The sequence below is a fragment of the Rutidosis leptorrhynchoides genome, chromosome 2 (assembly GCF_046630445.1).
Source record: "Rutidosis leptorrhynchoides isolate AG116_Rl617_1_P2 chromosome 2, CSIRO_AGI_Rlap_v1, whole genome shotgun sequence".
Classification (NCBI taxonomy): Eukaryota; Viridiplantae; Streptophyta; class Magnoliopsida; order Asterales; family Asteraceae; genus Rutidosis; species Rutidosis leptorrhynchoides.
The window spans coordinates 628,150,696-628,166,927 of NC_092334.1; the positions used below are offsets into that span (position 1 = coordinate 628,150,696).

Sequence of the window (16,232 nt, forward strand, 5' to 3'; positions counted from 1 at the left end):
GTGTACTAATAACAATGAGTTATAAGTATACTTTGAGACTACTAACTTAAGTTTTCAAAACGATAACTATATGTAACGTTCTTTGACATATATACCTATAACTTATAATTCTTATACAAGTATCGTATAAATATGTATTTAATCACTTTTAAAGGGCTTATATACATAAAACAATATAAGTATATTTACAAAAGATAGCTATATTTGAATTCTCGTTCCGTTTCCTCAAGATTTCTACACGTATACCTAGGGTATATGTAACCGTATTGTACGCAACTTCTAGATGTATATACTATTGGTATATACACATTAATTATCATTCTTAGCAGCCTTAAATGATTAAGGAACATGTGGAACCAACCATTTGTCAAGTAGCATGAATTATTTAGCAAGAAAACAAAATTAGGAATCTTTTCTTTCTTTATAAACTAAAAACGTTTTTATGCATGAACACCATTTCTTCATTCCATTTTCTCATACTTACACTTCCATTTCTCTCTCAAAACACTCCTAACTTCATACTTGATCATCTCCAAGCATTTTCTCCATCATTTAGCTTCAATTACAAGCTTTAATCATCATAAAAACAACCTAGAATCAAGAAGTTGCAATATTACTTCCAATCTTTCAATCCAACTTCACCACTCTTTAGGATCAAGAGTTATACTTCCTTTCCAGTAGCTTTATCCAAGTAACTTGAGGTAGTAACCTTATTTATAATCTTATTCGATTCATATTCATATAGCTATCTTATTTTGAGTTACAAATTATAACAATAAGAACATAGTTTGAATGATTTCAAACTTGTTCGCAAACTAAATAGATCCTTCTAACTTGACTTTTAAAACACTTCAAGACCTGTAATATATCATAATAATATGCTAACTTAACAAGATACAACTTGATTTTACAAAGAACACCTTAAAACTGAATTTACGTCGTCGGAGTGCAACCGGGGGCTGTTTTGGGTTGGATAATTAAAAACCATCTTAAACTTTGAATTGGAAGTTTATATTCTGGAAAACTTGATTTCTTATGAATATGTTAATATATAAAAATCTCATGGTGTAACTCAAAGTGTAAGTATTTTTGTAAAAATGATCATCTAGATGTTGTTTTTACGACGGAAATGATCACTTTCTTAAGATTCACCAAAGTTTGACCTATAACCTATGATTTCAAATACAAACTAAGGTATTTACTGTCCATATTCATAAATAATGGCTCGATCCAAGGAAGTGAAGTGGCAAGTTGAACCAACAAAAACGGAGTTGTATTGAAGAAACTACGGCTAAAACAAAATTGGGTATCCGAAACTAGTTTAGCTATGAAATTAATTGGAGTAAAACTAAACTAATCATATCTTTGCTAATTAATATGATATTTTATATATATTTACTTATGATTTAATTTTATATATTTCAGGACCACCCGTAAACAACACGAGAGAATTAATTATAAGACCTCATGATTGTACGCAACACGTCATTTGACAACACGGTACTTTATGTACGCAACACGTCATTTGACAACACGGTACCATGGGTCGAGATTAATTCCGATCAATACGAATACGATGGGGTCTTTATTTATTTTATTGAACAACTAATTGTGGACTACTAACATCGGACTGCTAACTACGGACTATTAGATATTAAAAGTATTATAAGTATACATGTAACGATTATTTGAAAAGAAAATATGTTGATATATTATATATGGTTAGGTTCGTGATATCTATCGGAGACCAGGTCGTGTTATATATCTTCAAGGCAAAAGTGAGTATATAGTCCCACTTTTAAACTCTAAATATTTCAGGATGAGAATACATGCATTTTATGATTTACGTTATGGACACAAGTGATAAAAAAATATATTCTACGTTGAGTTGTACCACTGGCATACTTCCCTGTAGCTTGGTAACTATTATTTACATGTGGTATTGTAAACGCGAATCCTGTTGATAGATCTATCTGGCCTGACAACCCCAACCGGACTGGACGACCAGTATTCAACGGTTGCACAGTACTTTGTTTCGGTGACTACACTTGGTACAGTGTAGTGAGATTTCATAATAAAGGGAATATGCGACGTTGATTAAATGTTAAGTATGGTTATCAAGTGCTCAACCACTTAGAATATTTTTATTAAAACGTTTATGTATATGAAATCTTGTGGTCTATATTTATAACGCTGCTAGCATTAAACCTATATCTCACCAACTTTATGTTGACGTTTTAAGCATGTTTATTCTCAGGTGATAAATAAAAGCTTCCGCTGCATTATGCCGAATTTAAGCAAGATTTGGAGTATGCATATTTGTGTCAAAAATAAAACTGCATACCGAAAGATTTGTAATGTGAAATATATTGGAAATCGTATTGTTATTATCAAATGTAAAGTTTGTAAGACTAAGATTATCACTAAACGATAATCATTATTATGTTGTTTAAGCCTTTGGTTATAATAAAGGTTATGGTTTGTATCATAAAAACGTATGCAGATTTTGAAAAATGTCACATATAGGGGTCAATACCTCGCAATGACACCAATAAGTACGTAACGTTTATAATCGATATGAACGGGACGCTTCACAAATGCTACTGTAAGAGAAATTCTGGAAACATAGTGAAAATAACGAAAATGAAAAGCACGTGAATGTGGTTGCCGAGCAAGCAACCTAACGACCCGATTTATCCACGCTAAGCAAGACAATTCCATGGATCCGAAAGCCACTTCAACCACTCCAACTTCTTGTTTCTAATATGATTTGAAACCCACTCGAACGACTTTAATTGAATTTCCATTAACGCCGTAAATGAACTCGAGCTAGAATTAGAAAAAAACCTTACGATTTCGTATAAACCATATAAAATACCCACATGACCATTTGATTGCTTGCAACACCAAGGCCTCCAAAGAAGAGATGACTCGATTACAATTACCTCTAAAAACTTCGTTGAGGCTTAGACTTGAAATGAGCTGAAACCCAGCCAATTATAAACCCGCTCCCACAAGTCCATCGAATGTCGACAAAAGATAAAAGCATGTTCAATTGTTTCAACGACATCATCACATAGAGGGCACCTAACGGAATCAAGATCAATACCGCGCTTATCAAGCTCGATACGGACCGGGACCCGTCTTTTTAGCACTCTCCATATGAGAAGTTCTACTTTTTTCGGAACCAAGTAGTTTTTGAGCGTCTCGTTTTGTGAATTAACATTTGCACCAATTGTAGCATAATCAATTATCCTCGAAAGTTTTTTTGTTGTAAATAACCCGGACGGATCCAACTTCCAAACCCAAAAGTCCACGTCTTTGTCATGCTTAGCATATGAATTAATCAATTCGATGAGGTTACCTAGCTCAGCTTGTGCTCGACCTGTGACAGTTCTGTTCCAGCTCCAGTTTTGCAAATAGCAATCGTCAGTCCAAGTAAGTCTATCCCGAACGTTGCATTCTCTGTTTTCTTCGAAATAAAATAGCCGCTTGAATTTGTCTTTTAACGGCCCATCAATCAACCATGAATCGTTCCAGAAGCTTGTATATGCGCCATCACCAATTATTTTTGAGAAGGAGTTTGCAAAGTTAACTCCCAATGACTCGATGTTATGACTTGCACGTAAAATATTCAACCAAACGCTACTCGATCCACTTGGGCCACGTGGGCCCGTGGGAGGGAGTAGCCCGTTAGCACCGTGGATACTCTTAATGACCGAGACCCAAAGAGAGTCTTGCTCGGTTTTGGCCCTCTAAAACTATTTACCCAATAAAGCGAGATTTTTACCCCGAAGTGACCCAATGTTAAGGCCTCCCTCACCATAAGGCAAGAGAGAATCTTCCCATTTAACCCACACCAATTTGGAATTCTCGCCCGTCCCACCCAAAAAAAAATTACATCTAATACTCTCAAAATTTTTTAAAACGCTCAACGGGGCACGTAATAGGAAGAAGTAATATAACAGCAAGCTACTAAGGACCGACTTGACGAGCGTGAGCCTTCCACCATAAGAAACCGCTTTAGCTTTCCAATCACCGAGTTTAGATTTGAATTTCGATAACCGGATTCCAACTCTCCACGTTATTCATATTTTGACCAACGGGAAGGCCAAGGTAGATAAATGGAAAATCTCCAATTTTACAACCGACACGAGATGCAAGGTTTTCGACTTCTATCTTTGAAACTCCCAACCCGAAAAGTAGACTTTTATGAAAATTGATTTTGAGTCCCGAAAATATTTTCAAAGCATTTAAGTAATTTCATGAGGTTGCAAAAGTTTTGTCTATTCCATTCACCCATGAAAACGGTATCATCCGCGTATTGTAAGTGCGAGATTGTAACATTATTCGACCTGATACTCACGCCTTTAAATAAGCACATTGAGATGCTTTTTTTGGTAAGGTAATTAAGACCTTCCGCGGCGATGATAAACAAAAAAGGGGAGAGCGGGTCGCCTTGTCTAACACCTCTTTCGATATTGAATTCATTTGTTGGCAATCCGTTCACTAACACCGAAATTGAAGCCGAGCTAAGACAAGCCATAATCCATTTAATCCATCGAACACCAAACCCCATCCTCTTCATCATCTTTAAGAGAAAGCTCCAACTTAAGCTAGCGAACGCCTTTTCGAAGTCAACCTTAAAAACAAGGCTTTTCTTTTTCTTCTTTTTGAGATAATTGATGGCTTCATTGGCAATTAGAACCCCGTCTAGAATATATCGACCCTTAGTGAACGCGCTTTGCTCTTCACCTATAAGATTCGGAATAACCTTACGTATGCGCATTGATAACATTTTTGCAAGTATCTTATAATAACATCCTATCAAACTAGTTCGATGGAAATCGTTAAGCCCCAACGGGTCCTTCTTTTTAGGAATGAGTGTCACGAACGAGGCGTTACAACCAAAACCAATTCAAAGCGTTCATTAGATCCTCCTTAACTAACTCCCAATAAAGTTTAAAGAATTTAAACTTAAACCCATCAGGGCCGGGAACATCAACTTAATCCCCCATCTGAACAAAATGTTTGATTGTTAGGTTAAAACTTGTATTTGATAATCGTCTGAAAACTAACAATTAGTGTTTGATTATGTACAGTTTAATTTAAGAATTTGTGTTTCATTATGTACATTTTAAATTCTTAGAATTATGTATGTTTGATTGTGAGTGTAAATTGTGTTTGATTATGTATCTTTGACTGTAGTTGACTTCAGTGGCAAAAACAGTGGTAAACAAATTGTGTTTGATTTATGTGAATTGTGTTCAATTTATGTAAAAACAGTTGCAAAAACATGTAAACATTGACAAAACTCGGAAAAACAGGTAAAAACCATGTCTCGAGTCGCAAGGTTGACCTTGCGAATATTGTAATTCGTTCAACAACATCGTTTTACACACGCAGCACGCTGAGTCGCAACTCACAAGTTGTGCATGTGAATGTGCGACTCGGAAGAAGACCGGACAAAAGTACATGTCTCATTCACCGACTTGAATTCCAACGACCATGACTAAAAAATCACGAGTCACATAGTCGCAGGATGCTTTTGACTTGCGCGGGCATTTGGCAAATAACTTATTTTGAGGGCGAATGATTATACTTCGTTGATAAAACGGGCAATTTGGTCAATAGCCCGTTAGAAAGTTACAAAACTAATATATTAAACTAGCAATGTATCTGTGTGCCTAGTATAAAACTTCCACATACAGAGTATTGTTTAATTGATAATTTGAATTAGATATTTATTGATGTTATTATCTATATTCTATATTCTATATAGATATTCATTGTTAGGGAAGACTGTTTATAGATAGTTTTTGTTTTAGATGGCTGCTTTCTAGGCGCGAGTTTCAATTCCCCTTATTTTTTTGTAATCTTTGTTGAGGGCGTTTTCCAAAGAAAAACTATCTCGTTTCTATCTGAGTTTTGTTTTTCGCCAAAAAAATAAATATAAAAAATATAAAAATATATAGATTTTATGAGACTGACGTAGTCAATTTAAAAAGTATGTTTAAGAGTTTTCTAATTAAAACTTGACATGACATACACACAACAATATTAGTCCATGAGTATAAGTCAAAACTGGCCCTCGAACAATTTAAATAAGAATTATTGAAATAGAGGAGCAAGTCCTGATTATGAAATTATTAAGGTCATACTTTGTGTTGACGAAAACTGATCTAAGAATATGTCAAAATATTTTGAATATTCAACGATTTTAATTCACCATTCAAAACCAACTAAAGGTACTTTTCACATTTATTTTATGTGATTTTAATAATAAAACATCAAATACGATCATTCATTCGTCTGGATCATCATCAATGGAGGCCCATTCCATACTTATAATAATCATCTTTATTTTTTTGATCATACTTGTATCAGAATGTGCATCACGTGATACCATATCTGCAAATCAAGAAATCAAAGATGGTGAAACCATTGTTTCTCAAGGGGAGATGTATGAAATGGGCTTCTTTAGCCCGGGAAATTCAAAAAACCGATACTTGGGAATATGGTACAAGAAGATATCAACGTGTACTGTTGTATGGGTTGCTAACAGGGGGACACCAATAACCGATAAATCAAGCATCTTTAAGGTTACCAAAGAGGGAAATTTGATAATTCTCAGTGGCGGCGGCAACACGGTAGTGTGGTCATCCAATTCAACCGCCGCTAGTGGTAATGCTCTTGTGGTAGAGGTGCAGCTTTTGGATACTGGAAATCTTGTTGTGTGGGATAAAAAAAAAGACCCCAACCGAAACCTTATTTGGCAAAGTTTTGATTACCCTGGTGACACATATCTACCCGGAATGAAATTTGGGAAGAATTTTGAAACGGGTATCGAGTGGCGGTTGACATCTTGGAAGAGTCCGGATGATCCGGCACCGGGTGTGTATCACTATTATGTAGAGATTAAAGGATATCCACAAATACTCACGTGGCGGGGTGAAGATGTAATAGCGAGATTTGGACCATGGAATGGTCTTGGGTTTAGTGGTTTTCCTACCGACATATCAAACGCAATTTACTCAGTTGAGTTTGTTAATAATGAAAAAGATGTGTATTATAAATATGAACTTAAAAGTTCGGTTATCATGAGGGTAGTATTGACATGGGAGGGAAAGACTCTGGTTCTTCATTGGATTGAGCGAATTCAAGAGTGGGTTGTGTATGGTGATGCAAGTGTTGATAGTTGTGGCCGATTTGCATTATGTGGTCCTTATGGTAGCTGCAGCATTAATACGCATCCACCTTGTAGTTGTATGGAAGGGTTTGTACCAAAAAACCAACAACAATGGGATGCATCCGATTGGTCAAGTGGGTGTAAACGTAAAAAGGCTTTAAATTGTGGGAATACGGACGGGTTTCGTAAAATTGCAGGAGGAGTCAAAGTACCAGATACGAGAAAGTCATATTATAACGTGAGCATGAGTTTAGGAGAATGTGAGATGACGTGTAAAAGGGATTGTTCTTGTACAGCCTACGCAAGTTTAGATATTAGCAATGGTGGAAGTGGTTGTCTGTTGTGGTTTCATGAGCTTATGGATACGAGAGAGTATGATTCAAAGCAAGATCTTTACCTAAAAATGGCCGCATCTGAGTTACAAGGTACACATGTTATAGTGAGAATAGTCTGCACATTTTTAAGAGTTCAAATTTTTGAATTGGATTGCCTTTGTCTTTCTAGCTAATGGACTAAAGAGGGTGTTTAAGATTGCTTATATAAGTGTTTATCTGCTTATTACTTACTTTTTATACATAACTGCTTATCTTCTTTTCAGTAGGCATAAACACTCAAAAAAGAGGGTGTTTAAGATTGCTTATATAAGTTTGTAAATTGTAGTAGACGAAAACTTAATGGGTAACAAACCCACCCGAAACATGACTGAACACAGTGAAGAAACTCTGAATCAGTCATGGTGAAGGTATCAGGAGGAGAAAGAAGATTTGATGATTTAAATTTTTTGTGCAGGTTCGGGTTTGGAACGGGTTTAGATACAAACTGGAATTCCCGACCCGATGAGGATTTCAATTTTAATAATAACAATAATAAAACTTAATAATAAAAATAATAATAATATATGCTCAATTTGCTATTAACTATTGTTCGATGTTTATATATGGTCATTCAAATTTAGTATTCATTTTAACAGCATTATTGAAACAAAAATGGAAGTAGGTGAATGAGAATGACTAAATAAGGGATATTCGATACTCGAGGAAAAATATGTTATTCCAGAGTTAGTAAGTAAATAGGGATCCCGTTTATCTGTGGAGAAACCCGATAACCCAACAGTTAGTAAGTAAATGGGGACTCGACGGGTATGGGTTCTGGTTTGAGACAAGGTTTCTTAATAGAGTTCGGGTCTGGGACTACCTAAACCCAATCCGACTCGATGCCATCCCTAATAGGAAGTGATATGATCCCGATCTCCTAATATTAAGTACCATACAGTTGCAAAATATATATACAAGTATACACGTCTACTGTCACAAACCAGTGGCGTAGCCACATGATGTATTATGGGGTCAGCTGACACCATCAAAATTTGTTTTGTTAACATGTAGTTTTATAGTTTAACACAGGCGAAAGTTAGGATTATTAGATTTGACCCCATTCCATTTATTAAGAAACCCATTCCATTTACTAAAAAACCCATTCAAGGAACTTATAGGGGACGGAAATTGGAGTACATCAAAAACATAGCCCAAATTAATTAATACTCTGTAAAATACAACCCAACTATTTTATATGAAGCAAACCGTTATTTTCAGAAGCCTCAATTACACTGGACAATGAATGAATAAATAATACTCCGTACATAGTAAATAAAAATTGATGTAGGTTTACAAAATAGTTTTCATCCATCTTTCCATCGAAGTAGAGGCCGGAGAGAGTCAAGCGTGAATCACCATTAATATTATTAATCACTTATTAATATATTTTTTAGTGCGCTACCTAAAATTTTATGGTTTACTAGTCTTTAAGTTTTTGGGTAAACTTAAGTTACAGTATATGCTCAATTTTTTGATCATTCAACTTTGAATTTTTAGGGTTTACTAGTCTTAAGGAAATTTTGCGACGGATGATAACTTCATGTTTGATATCTTTAGTGAATCATATTTAGTCAATTAATTTTTTTGCGACTTGATATATTTTAATACGGGTATTATTTTTTGACACCAATGATTTGAAATCCTGGCTTCGCCACTGTCACAAACACCCCCAAACTTAACGAGTATTTTTTCATAATGATAGGTCAGGTGGTACATCAGTCTGGCCCCAACAAGTGGAACATGATAGTCATTGTATTCTTGTTGATGTCTTTGTTTCTACTGCTGCCTGCGTTAGCATATGCAAGTAGAAAGATGAAGAAAGGGACTTACATGAAAAGACGAGGTAACACAAGTTAGTAATTTCTAAAAATAGATGTAACTAAGATAAGATTAATCCAACATATCATCTTATTATAGGACACACTAGATACATGTTTGATGACAAGAAAACAAGTATGCGGATGGAACTTCTTGATAATTTGCAGTTTTTTAATCTAACAGAAGTAGCCAGGGCCACAGATAACTTCAATGTCTCCAATAAAATTGGAGAAGGTGGTTTTGGTCCTGTTTACAAGGTATTAATATGTTGTTTTAAATGCTTTTTGAACAGAAGATATGCTTATCAGTATCATAAACTCTAAGTGTTAATATTTTTAGGGTGTTTTAGAAGACGGTCAAGAAGTAGCAGTGAAGCGGTTGTCAGAAACATCTCAGCAAGGGCTTGATGAGTTCAAAAATGAACTCACTTGTATTGCCAAACTTCAGCATCGAAATCTTGTGAAGCTTCTTGGATACTGCATTCATGAATACGAACTGCTTTTGATTTATGAATATATGCCTAATAATAGCTTGGACTTTTCTCTCTTTGGTTCGATTTCGTCTCTATAACTTCAATTAGTATCTTGATTTTGAAATATTATTATAAAATTATAACTAGGCTTGATTGGTAGAAACTTTTTAGCAGATGAAGCCAGAAGTTTAATGCTTGACTGGCCTAAGCGTTTTGTCATTATCAATGGTATGGCTCGAGGTATACTATATCTACATCAAGATTCACGACTTCAAATTATTCACAGAGATTTAAAGGCGGGTAATATTCTATTAGACAGTAACATGAATCCTAAAATATCTGACTTCGGCCTTGCTAGAAAGTTTGTAGGCCATGACGACAACGCAAAGACAAAAAAAGTTGTTGGAACATAGTAAGAGTTCATGAACCTTATTATCTTTTTATTTATACTATAAACTATAAACTATTTTGTTATAAACTCTGCTGCAGTGGTTACATTTCTCCGGAGTATGCAGTACACGGGCGTTTCTCTATAAAGTCGGATGTATTTAGTTTTGGCGTTTTGGTGTTGGAGATAATTTGTGGAAAGAAAAACAGAGAATTCACCCACGAAAACCACGGAGACAACCTTCTTGGACATGTAAGTAATGTACTAATGTTATATACTTAGATACAAATGATTATATAAAGAATACCCTTTATTTAGTATGTCAATACTTGAAATATGAGTTTGGTTGTTTAATGTAGGCATGGAGACTGTATAAAGAAAACAAAGGTACTGAACTAATTTGTGAATCTTTACGCGCTTCATGTATCGTCTCAGAAGTATTAAGATCGATACACGTTGCACTACTATGCGTGCAGCATCATGCAGAAGATAGGCCTACTATGTTGTCAGTGGTTCTTATGTTGGTTAGCGAGAGCACATTACCTGAACCTAAACAGCCTGCTTTTTTCACTGAAGAATACTTTCATGGACATAAATCTTTTTCATCAGTTGATAAACAGACAATAACAATATTGTATGGTCGATAGGAAACATGTGTTCACAATCTTAAATGTTTTCTATTGAAGATTGTATTTTGTAAATTTGAGCAATACATATTATGACTTGAGCATGGTTAGAAAGTTGCTTCAAAGAAGCTTAGAACAAGGATAACTACAGAAATAACAAATTTAACTAGCATTGTATCTACTTGTGCCCATATAAAACTTTGGGAAATTAGCCTAGATACACTTTTTCGAATACACCATTCGTTTGAATTGTTAGGAATTAGGAAGGCCCCAACAAGACAAGCGATTGATCTCAATCATTAACCCACGAACGACAAACGAATTAAAACGATAAATAAAATACAAATGACACGGGTATTTAACGTGGTTATATCTCAACTCCAAAACGCGGAGAAGGGTTTACTCCACTGGCGCAAACCAGAGATTTTATTATATTATTGTGCACACATTACAATGAGGCTAGGGGTTACAATTTATAGGAAAAGTTAAACTTGTACACCAAGTTAAACTTGTCCTTTAAGCAAAAGACATTCCATAAATATCTATTACTTGCTCCATACTTCATTCCTACTAGAAGATTTAATTAAGGCAACAAGATCTCTACGACTTGTTCACCAAGTCAAGCTCCCTACGACTTGTTCACCAAGTCAAGCTCCCTAGGACTTGTTAACCAAGTCAAGCTCTCTTTGACTTATTCCTTTGATCAAACTCTTCACACTACTCAACAATCTCCCACTTGAAGACTTTGATCAAACTCTTCATTACTCAACTATCTCCCACTTGAAGATTTTGAACAAACCCGAACATCAATGTCCATTCCATCCAAGAAAGTCAAACCACCATTATACCGCCAAACTCCATTTGGGACACTCACACTCTTATCACATTTTTCGGATAAGCAGACTTTCGATACAAGGTCTTCAACACTACTTGTCGGAACTAGAAATCAATAACCGCCTCAACTGTCAATGTTGTTCAACACCCATAGCAACTCCCGGTTTCCTCTCAGCTACGACTTTTGATATCGCCAGAATCAAACATCCAGGTCACGCCACTCTTCCACACCAGAGGGAAGGAAGTCTTTCGACATCAAAACCTCTAAGCTTCAACCCGTTCTCCAGTTACTTACAAGGGTACTCTCAGTTTCTTGCACCACCATCTTCTTACACAAGAAGATCAATTGAAGTATGCGAAACTTTAATTACATGATTCTTTCATGAGACAACACCGCCTCACCCATCGCTCTAAACACGTACAATCCTATCAAACCCGTGTCAACAATCACTCGTACAGAATTTCAGTCTATCTGTGATTTTCCTTCCCAGCAGTCAGAAAACCCCAACAGACGCCTTTGTAGACTATTCATCAAGGCTCGTGTGAGAACAACCTCGAAATCTACCACCTTTTCAACTTTCCACTTTCTCGCTGGTACACTGACCTCCTCATAGCTATGAATTTCACAAATCCTATCTTCTCATCCCAAGCACGCTCCCACTGTACGAGTAAGAAATAAACTGCGGCTATCTGAGAAGAATCTGGTTCATACCATGGTCAGTTGCAATTCTCTTTACCATTTGAGGGTATACTTGCAGCATCCAAGTACCCTAGTGTTATAGGAACTAATATTGTGAATACCAGAGACCCACGTTGCATAACCGTCTCCATAACTCCCATTAGTCGTCAAACTCCCACTAGCTCAGTACTTCCGTCGGTTACCAAACTCCCATCGAATTCCCGACACCCTCTAGATGTAGTGACCCGAATTTTTTCATGATTATATATTATATGAGATTCGTATTTACATGATTAAATGTTTCCAACATGTTAAGCAATCAAACTTGTTAAGACTTGATTAATTGAAATGAGTTTTATGTAGACAATTGACACCCAATTTGTCCGGCGTTTCACGAACGTTAAAACTTGTAATAACGACATTACATATATATATATATATATATATATATATATATATATATATATATATATATATATATATATATATATATATATATATATATATATATATATATATATAACATGATTGTATGATAAGTAAGTATCTCACTAAGTATATTAACAATAAGTTATATGCATAAAATGAGACCACCGAATTAAGAAACTCGAAACAATATATATATATATATATATATAACGATTATCGTTATAACAACGTCTTAATTAAAATAAATATATATGTATTGTATTAAGATATTAATACACTATGACTAACATGATAAAATGATAGTTAAATATATCATTAAGTGTATTAACAATGAACTACATATGTAAACAAGACTACTAACTTAAGGATTTCGAAACGAGTTATATATGTAACGACTATCGTTGTAATAACGTCTTAATTTTTATATACCATGTTAAGTTATAATAACACACTATGTTATCATGATAAACATAACAATTTAACATCTCATTAGGTATAATAACAATGGGATTAATTACATTTAATGAGATCGTTAACTTATAGGTTTCGAAACAACACATACATGTAACGACTAACGATGAGATTACGACTTAATTAAAATGTATATATATATAGTATATTAAGATGTATGAATACACATTTGAAGGAATTCAAGACATATATCAAGACACTCATACTTAACAAAAATGGTTACAATTACATTCCCATTCGTTTACATCAATAATTCTACTCGTACTCATTCAGTATTCGTACTCGTATTATACCCAGCTTTTAGATGTACATACTATTGGTATATACACTTCAATGATCAGCTCTTATCAGCCTTAATGAGTCACCAAAACATGTGGGAACCATCATTTAACATCTAACATGAAATATCTAACAAAAATACAAACTTATGGAGCCTATATCTTGACTCCAATTTCACGTGAACTTTCACCAACCATAAACACATTTTGATTCCAAATTTCATGCATCAAACACATCTCTCTCAAGTTCTCTCTTCATGTTCTAAGTGTTCTTCATCATCTTCATCAAAATCTACATCAATCTAGTTCAAAAATCCAAACATAAAACAACTTACAAAACAACTACTCAAGAACACATCAAGAACACTTTCAAGTTTACTAGATTACTTCCAAGCTTTCAAATCCATTCCAAGTAATCATCTAAGATCAAGAATCCTTTGTTATTTACAGTAGGTTATCTTTTAAATTCAAGGTAATATTCATATTCAAACTTTGATTCGATTTCTATAACCATAACTATCTTAATTCAAGTAGTAATCTTACTTGAACTTGTTTTCGTGTCATGATTTTACTTCAAGAACTTCCAAGCCATCAAAGATCCTTTGAAGCTCAAGTTATTTTTTCATCATTTCCAGTAGGTTTACCTACTATACTTGAGGTAGTAAAGATGTTCATAACATCATTCGATTCATATAAATATAACTATCTTATTCGAAGAATATAACTTGTAATCACTAGAATATAGTTTAGTTAATTCTAAATGAAGGGACCCGTTCATACCGATTATAAACGATTCACAATAGTTGATTTCATTGCGAGGTATTTGACCTCTATATGATACATTTTACAAACATTGCATTCATTTTTAAAAGACAAACTTTCTTTACATCGAAAGTTGACGGCATCCATACCATTTCATAATATATCCAACTATAATTGGCTTAACAATAATCTTGATGAACTCAACGACTCGAATGCAACGTCTTTTGAAATATGTCATGAATGACTTCAAGCAATATCTTTAAAATGAGCAAATGCACAGCGGAAGATTTCTTTCATACCTGAGAATAAACATGCTTTAAAGTGTCAACCAAAAGGTTGGTGAGTTCATTAGTTTATCATAATCGATCATTTCCATCATTTTAATAGAAAACAAGATTTTCATTTCCATTTCTCATAAATATACGTCCCATACATAGAGACAAAAATCATTCATATGGATTGAACACCTGGTAATCAACATTCACAAGATGCATATAGAATATCCCCATCATTCCGGGACTCCCTTCGGACATGATAAATTTCGAAGTACTAAAACATTCGGTACTTTGGATGGGGCTTGTTGGGCCCGATAGATCTATCTTTAGGATTCGCGTCAATTAGGGTGTCTGTTCCCTAATTCTTAGATTACCAGGCTAAAAAGGGACATATTCGATTTCGATCATTCAACCATATAATGTAGTTTCAATTACTTGTGTCTATTTCGTAAAACCGTTATAAAAGCAGCGCATGTATTCTCAGTCCCCAAAATATATATTGCAAAAGCATTTAAAAAGGGAGCAAATGAAAATCACCATAATGTATTTTGTAGTAAAAATACATATGATGAAACTGAACAGTGCAGGGTTGGCCTTGAATTCACGAACCTATATCATTTGTATATATATATTAAAACATATAATCGTAACTGAACAAATTTATTTATTACATCTTTAATTTATATATTATTTATGTTTAATTTGTGTATATATTTATAATGGTTAATATTTATATAGTTATATTAATATATCCATATTTATATACATAATTGTCTAATATTATATTTAAAAATCGAGAGTTTGTTATTTATATGTATTTAGATAAATAATATTAATAGGTTTGATATATATAGTTATGTGAAATTTTAATATAATTATAGTATATGTAACAAATATACTTTATGTACAAAATATGATAGTTTTTGATAGTAATACTTTACTAATAATGATAATACTAACTTTATTATTAATAATGATAATACTAATAAAAATAATAATATTGTTAATAGTGATACTTATTTTAATAATAATAATTATAATAATAATAATAATAATAATAATAATAATAATAATAATAATATTTATAAAAATGATACTAATACTCATATTAGTGAAAATAATAATGATTTGTATCATTTTCCTAATAATATTAACAATATTAATAGTTATAATCATAGTAATAATATTAATACCTATATTAATAACAATGATAATTCTAAAATTTCCATAATAATACTTTTAATGATATTAATAAGGATAACAATATTAACAATATTAATGATAATACATTAATAATAACAATAATCTTAATCTTAATCTTAATCTTAATCTTAATCATAATAATAATAATAATAATAATAATAATAATAATAAAAATAATAATAATAATAATAATAAAAATAATAATAATAATAATAATAATAATAATAATAATAATAATAATAATAATAATAATGATAATAATAATATTCAAATTTGTAACTATAATCATAATAATATAATAATGATAATTAATACTTGTATTTGTAATAATAATAACAATATTACTAATTATAATACTTAATACTAATAATAACACAACATTACTAATGATCAAAATAATAATAATAATAAATATTAACAATAAATAATAACAA

The 16,232-nt window shown here is 33.2% G+C and overlaps 2 protein-coding genes across 3 annotated transcripts; one reads left to right on the forward strand and one right to left on the reverse strand.

The window, feature by feature from the left end:
• Nucleotides 1–2,966: 2,966 nt before the first annotated feature.
• Nucleotides 2,967–4,798, reverse strand: LOC139890077 (uncharacterized). The gene is made up of 2 exons (XM_071872979.1): nucleotides 4,367–4,798; nucleotides 2,967–3,755 (listed from the first exon to the last, which is right to left on the reverse strand). The coding sequence occupies exons 1-2, from the start codon at nucleotides 4,796–4,798 to the stop codon at nucleotides 2,967–2,969; spliced, it is 1,221 nt and encodes a 406-aa protein (XP_071729080.1).
• A 1,467-nt stretch (nucleotides 4,799–6,265) lies between these two features.
• Nucleotides 6,266–10,965, forward strand: LOC139893629 (G-type lectin S-receptor-like serine/threonine-protein kinase At4g27290). Of its 2 annotated transcripts, XM_071876802.1 has the most exons (8): nucleotides 6,266–7,614; nucleotides 9,266–9,406; nucleotides 9,481–9,638; nucleotides 9,721–9,931; nucleotides 10,028–10,265; nucleotides 10,343–10,493; nucleotides 10,601–10,628; nucleotides 10,718–10,870. In XM_071876802.1, the coding sequence occupies exons 1-8, from the start codon at nucleotides 6,327–6,329 to the stop codon at nucleotides 10,732–10,734; spliced, it is 2,232 nt and encodes a 743-aa protein (XP_071732903.1). In that variant the 5' UTR covers nucleotides 6,266–6,326; the 3' UTR covers nucleotides 10,735–10,870. The 2 variants fall into 2 exon arrangements, with proteins under 2 accessions (XP_071732903.1, XP_071732902.1); XM_071876801.1 differs by having other exon boundaries at nucleotides 6,272–7,614; nucleotides 10,601–10,965.
• Nucleotides 10,966–16,232: the final 5,267 nt, after the last annotated feature.

What these genes read in the sequence shown, in the direction of transcription:
- LOC139890077 (XM_071872979.1), bottom strand. Translation starts at nt 4,798, where the DNA reads ATGTTATCAATGCGCATACGTAAGGTTATTCCGAATCTTATAGGTGAA. An exon ending in CAATGTGCTTATTTAAAGGC is followed by an intron (nt 3,756 to 4,366) that starts GTGAGTATCAGG and finishes AAATAGTTTTAG; the next exon opens with AGGGCCAAAACCGAGCAAGA.
- LOC139893629 (XM_071876801.1), top strand. Translation starts at nt 6,327, where the DNA reads ATGGAGGCCCATTCCATACTTATAATAATCATCTTTATTTTTTTGATC. An exon ending in GACTTACATGAAAAGACGAG is followed by an intron (nt 9,407 to 9,480) that starts GTAACACAAGTT and finishes ATCTTATTATAG; the next exon opens with GACACACTAGATACATGTTT. An exon ending in GAGACAACCTTCTTGGACAT is followed by an intron (nt 10,494 to 10,600) that starts GTAAGTAATGTA and finishes TGTTTAATGTAG; the next exon opens with GCATGGAGACTGTATAAAGA.